At 35.4% G+C, this 4,948-nt stretch overlaps 1 protein-coding gene across 1 annotated transcript; it reads left to right on the top strand.

The window, feature by feature from the left end:
- Window positions 1–2,989: 2,989 nt before the first annotated feature.
- On the top strand, window positions 2,990–4,274 carry LOC694679 (putative elongation factor 1-alpha-like 3). Its single transcript, XM_015127745.3, has 2 exons — window positions 2,990–3,654; window positions 3,695–4,274. Exons 1-2 carry the CDS (start codon window positions 3,026–3,028, stop codon window positions 4,179–4,181), a joined length of 1,116 nt encoding a protein of 371 aa, XP_014983231.3. The 5' UTR covers window positions 2,990–3,025; the 3' UTR covers window positions 4,182–4,274.
- Window positions 4,275–4,948: the final 674 nt, after the last annotated feature.

Raw genomic sequence — 4,948 nt, 5'->3', positions numbered from 1 at the left:
AGCAAAAGAAACTATCAACAGAGTGAACAGACAGTCTACAGAATGGGAGAAAATATTTGCAAACTATGCATTTGATAAAGGTAATATCAAATATCTGTAAGGAACTTAAACAATTTTACAAGAAAAAAACAAACCACCCCATTAAAAAGTGAGCAAACACTTTTCAAAAGAAGACAGACATGTGACCAACAAGCATATGAAAAAAGTTCAATATCACTGATCATTAGAGAAACCAAATCAAAACCACAAGGAGATACCATGTCACACCAGTCAGAATGGCTATTACTAGAAAGCAAAAATTAAAAATAAAAATAAATAAATAACATGCTGGCGAGGTTGCAGAGAAAAGGGAACACTTATACACTGCTGGGCAGAGTGTAAATTAGTTCAACCATTGTGTAAAACAGTTTAGTGATCCCTCAAAGAGTTAAAAGCAGAACTACTATTTGAGCAATCCCAGTACTGGGTATATAACCAAAGGAATATAATTTGTTTTATTATAAAGACAAACGTGCGTGTCTGTTCATTGCAACGCTATTCACAATAGCAGACATAGAATCAACATAAATGCCCATCAATGACAGAACGGATAAAAAAAGTGATACATATACACCATGGAATATTATGCAGCCATAAAAGATAATGAGATTGTGTCTTTTGTGGGAGGGTAGAGGCTATTATCCTCAGCAAACTAATGCAAGAACAGAAAACTAAATAGCACATATTCTCACTTGTAAGTGGGAGCTAAATGATGAGAACTTATGAACGCAAAGAAGTAAACAACAGACACTGGGATATACTTAAGTGGGGAGGGTGGGAGGAGAAAGAGGAGCAGAAAAGATTATTATTGGTTACTGGGCTTAATTCCTGGGTGATGAAATAATCTGTATAACAAATCCCAGTCACATGAGTCTACCTATGTAACAAAACTACACAGGTATTCCTGAATCTAAAATAAACATTAAAAAAAGAAAATGTGGTATATACACACGATGGAGTCCTATCAGCCATAAAAAAGAATGAGACCCAGTCATTGGAAACAACATGTATGGAACTGGAGATCATTATGCTAAATGAAATAATCCGGGCACAGGAAGACACACATCACATGTTCTCACTTATTTGTGGGATCTTAAAATCAAAAAAAAAAAAAAACAATGAGCTAATGGACACAGAAAGTAGAAGGATGGTTACCAGAGGCTTGGAAGAATAGTGAGGGGCTGGAGGGAAGGTGGGGATGGTTAATGGGTACAAAAAAAATAAGAGGGAATGAATAAGACCTACTATTTGATAGTACAATAGGGTGACTAGAGTCAATATAACTTAATTGTACATTTTAAAATAACTTAGAGTGTAATTAAATTGTTTGTAACTCAAAGAATAAATGCTTGAGTGGATGGATACCCCACTCTCCATGATGTGGTTATTTCATATTGCATGCCTATATCAAAATATCTCATGTACCCCATAAATACATACATCTACTATGTAACCACAAAAATTTTTAAAAATAACTTAAAAATAAACTTTTACCTAAAAAATGTATACACAAAAATATAAATAATTTATTCTCAACACGTTTCAAAAATGTGCTATGGCAAGCTAGAATCAATCAAACAGAACAGGAATAGTAAGAACATTTACCAAGGATATGTAAATGGACATTTTATAATTTTTTAATTAAAGTAACATTTACAAGAATACTAAACGAATATTACTTTAATATAACATGTATACAAATGTTTTATTAAGGTTTTTAATGCCACCTCAAATGGAATAATATTTCTACATTTTGCCTTTAGTAATTTTTCTTTTTATTCACAGCTAATATTTGTATGTCTTTTGTTCCTGTTCATTATTAATTTGATTAATCTTACCACTAAAATGAAGACAATTAAAAGGGATAATTCATTCAAGAACTCTATGCATATGCCTTTATCAGTACACTCTATACTGCCTACTTCCCCCCTATCAGTTAGTTCCTGGTCTATTCTCTATTTACATTAGAAACATTTTCTCAACAAGTTTTTTCCACCCTTTTTTAGCTTCATTCCTTTGTTCATTCCCAAATAGAACTCTATCAATGCTAACATGACCAAAATATAGTCCTCCTGTCTGTAAAATCAAGAGGCTTCCCAAATAACGGAAAACTAAATTATTGAGCTTCACTGCCCCTTCTTTGAAGGAACATGAATCCATATGGGACAAAGGCTTTTACATATTTCCCACTAATGTAGAGAAAGACCTCAAAAAAAAAGGAATTCTCGGATTTTATTTACATTTATAAACTGAGAACCATCCTGGAAACAAAAAAAAAAATTAAAAAAAAAAAAGAAACAAAACACCAAACTGAATACACAGCATATCTGTCATTCAATTCAATGAGACTAAACCATAAATAATGAAAGCTTTAGGCTGCTCTGCCTATGGAGTAGTCATTCCTTTGTTCCTTTACTTTCTTGATGAACTTACTTTCACTTGAAAACAAGGAAGAATAATAAAAGCTTTAGATTGTGGCAGAATAGGGATTATGTAAATATCATATGACTTCATAAAAAAGAACATGCTCCTAAAATAACAAAAACCTGTCAGTCCTCAAGGAACAACCCAAAAGAACTGCAAATGTAAGAATGTGGCTCTGTCAAATGTACGTATACCAATTAAACACTGGAGCAGTTACTACTCTCTTTAGAGGTCACAGTGTTCTATATGTGCCCATCATCAAAATGACTGCTCTTGACAGGATATAATCAGCATCAAGACTATATAATGTTCCTTTTCTTAATTGCAAGCTGAAAATCAATTAATTATTCTCTTCACAGAGTAGAAACGCTTCACAAAAATCTGATTTAGAGTTATACTCATCAATGCATTCCAACCCAAAGCTATAATTCCTCTGGTGTCAAGAAATTTTTATGTAACTGAAGGAAGATGGTTATTTAGGGGTTCTAAACACAGGAAAGTGTATTAAAGTAAACAACTGGCCTCATGTAATTTGCCAGGTTTTGATCTGCTAACACCTGTAATGACTACTGTATTCATTAAGAACGTGATTACAGGGACATCTCAGGTTGACTGTGCTGTCCTGATTAGTGTTGCTGGTGTTGGTGAATTTGAAGCTGGTATCTCCAAGAATGGGCAGACCAGTAAGCATGCCCTCCTGGCTTACACACTGGGTGTGAAACAGCTAATTGTTGGTGTTAACAAAATGGATTCCACTGAGCCACCCTACAGCCAGAAGAGATACGAGGAAATCATTAAGGAAGTCAGCACTTACATTAAGAAAATTGGCTACAACCCCGACACAGTAGCATTTATGCCAATTTCTGGTCGGAATGATGACAACATGCTGGAGCCAAGTGCTAACGTGCCTTGGTTCAAGGGATGGAAAGTCACCTGTACAGATGGCAATGCCAGTGGAACCACACTGCTTGAGGCTCTGGACTACATCCTACCACCATCTCGTCCAACTGACAAGCCCTTGCGCCTGCCTCTCCAGGATGTCCACAAAATTGGTGATATTGGTACTGTACCTGTTGGTCAAGTGAAGACTGGTGTTCTCAAACCCGGTATGGTAGTCACCTTTGTTGCAGTCGATGTTACAACTGAAATAAAGTCTGTTGAAAGGCACCAGGAAGCTTTGAGTGAAATGAAGCTTTGAGTGAAATAAAGCTTTGAGTGAATTGAAATAAAGCTTTATTCCTGGGAACAATGTGGGCTTCAATGTCAAGAATGTGTCCGTCAAGGATGTTCGTTCTGGCAACATTGCTGGTGACAGCAAAAATGGCCCACCAATGAAAGCAGCCGGCATCACTGCTCAGGTGATTATCCTGAACCATCCAGGGCAAATCAGTGCTGGCTATGCCCCTGTACTGGATTGCCACATGGCTCACATTGCATGCAAGTTTGCTGAGCTGAAGGAAAAGACTGATCACCTTTCTGGTAAGCAGCTGGAAGATGGCTCTAAATTCTTGAAGTCTGGTGATGCTGCCATCATTGATATGGTTCCTGGCAACCTCGTGTGTATTAAAAGCTTCTCAGACTATCCTCCTCTGGGTCACTTTGCTGTTTGTGATGTGAGACAGACAGTTGGTGTGGGTGTCATCAAAGCAGTGAACCAGAAGGCTGCTGGAGCTGGCAAGGTCACCAAGTCTGCCCAGAAAGCTCAGAAGGCTAAATGAATATTATCCCTAATATCTGCCACCCCAGTCTTAATCAGTGGTGGAAGAAGAGTCTCTGAACTCTTTGTTTCAATTGGCCATTTAAGTTTAATAGTAAAAGACTGGTTAATGATAACAATGCATTGTAAAACCTTCAGAAGGAAATAAAAATGTTTTGTGGACCACTTCATTTTTTTTGTTTTTATTTTTTGTGGGTTTTTTTTTTTTTTTTTGCATGTGGCAGTTTTAAGTTATTAGTTTTTAAAATCAATACTTTTTAATGGAAACAACTTGACCAAAATCTGTCACATAATTTTGAGACCCATTAAAAGAGAGTTTAATGAGAAAAAAAGTAAATAAAATTGAATATTAGAATAAGTAAATTTTATTTAGACAGGTAAATATGCCAAGAACATTTTATAATGCACTGCAAAGCCAAATCAATGTTATTTTAATTTTCCACATTTCTGAATTATATGTATTATTTATTCTTCCTTCCACTAATGCAGGTTAGCTGAGAGTTAACCATGAAACAATAAATCTCAACCTAGATAATGTGGAGATGAAACAATAAGAATGTAGCGAGTTCTTAGTATTACCACTTCCCCTGATAAGGAGACTTGCACATAGTAGGTGCTTACTAAATATTTGTCGAAATGAATTGAATTGGAAAATATCACACTTATATGTTTAAAATTAATATGCTAATTGGCTTATAAAGTGAGACCTGAAGATTGTATGCTATGCATAAAATGTACTATGGAGTAATGTTTTTTCTATGAACAAAT

Source organism: Macaca mulatta, chromosome X, assembly GCF_049350105.2.
Source record: "Macaca mulatta isolate MMU2019108-1 chromosome X, T2T-MMU8v2.0, whole genome shotgun sequence".
NCBI classification, from domain to species: Eukaryota; Metazoa; Chordata; class Mammalia; order Primates; family Cercopithecidae; genus Macaca; species Macaca mulatta.
The sequence above is the reverse complement of the archived record's forward strand: the minus strand, read 5'-3'. Positions and strand labels throughout refer to the sequence as shown.

What these genes read in the sequence shown, in the direction of transcription:
- LOC694679 (XM_015127745.3), top strand. Translation starts at nt 3,026, where the DNA reads ATGACTACTGTATTCATTAAGAACGTGATTACAGGGACATCTCAGGTT. An exon ending in GAAGCTTTGAGTGAAATGAA is followed by an intron (nt 3,655 to 3,694) that starts GCTTTGAGTGAA and finishes ATTGAAATAAAG; the next exon opens with CTTTATTCCTGGGAACAATG.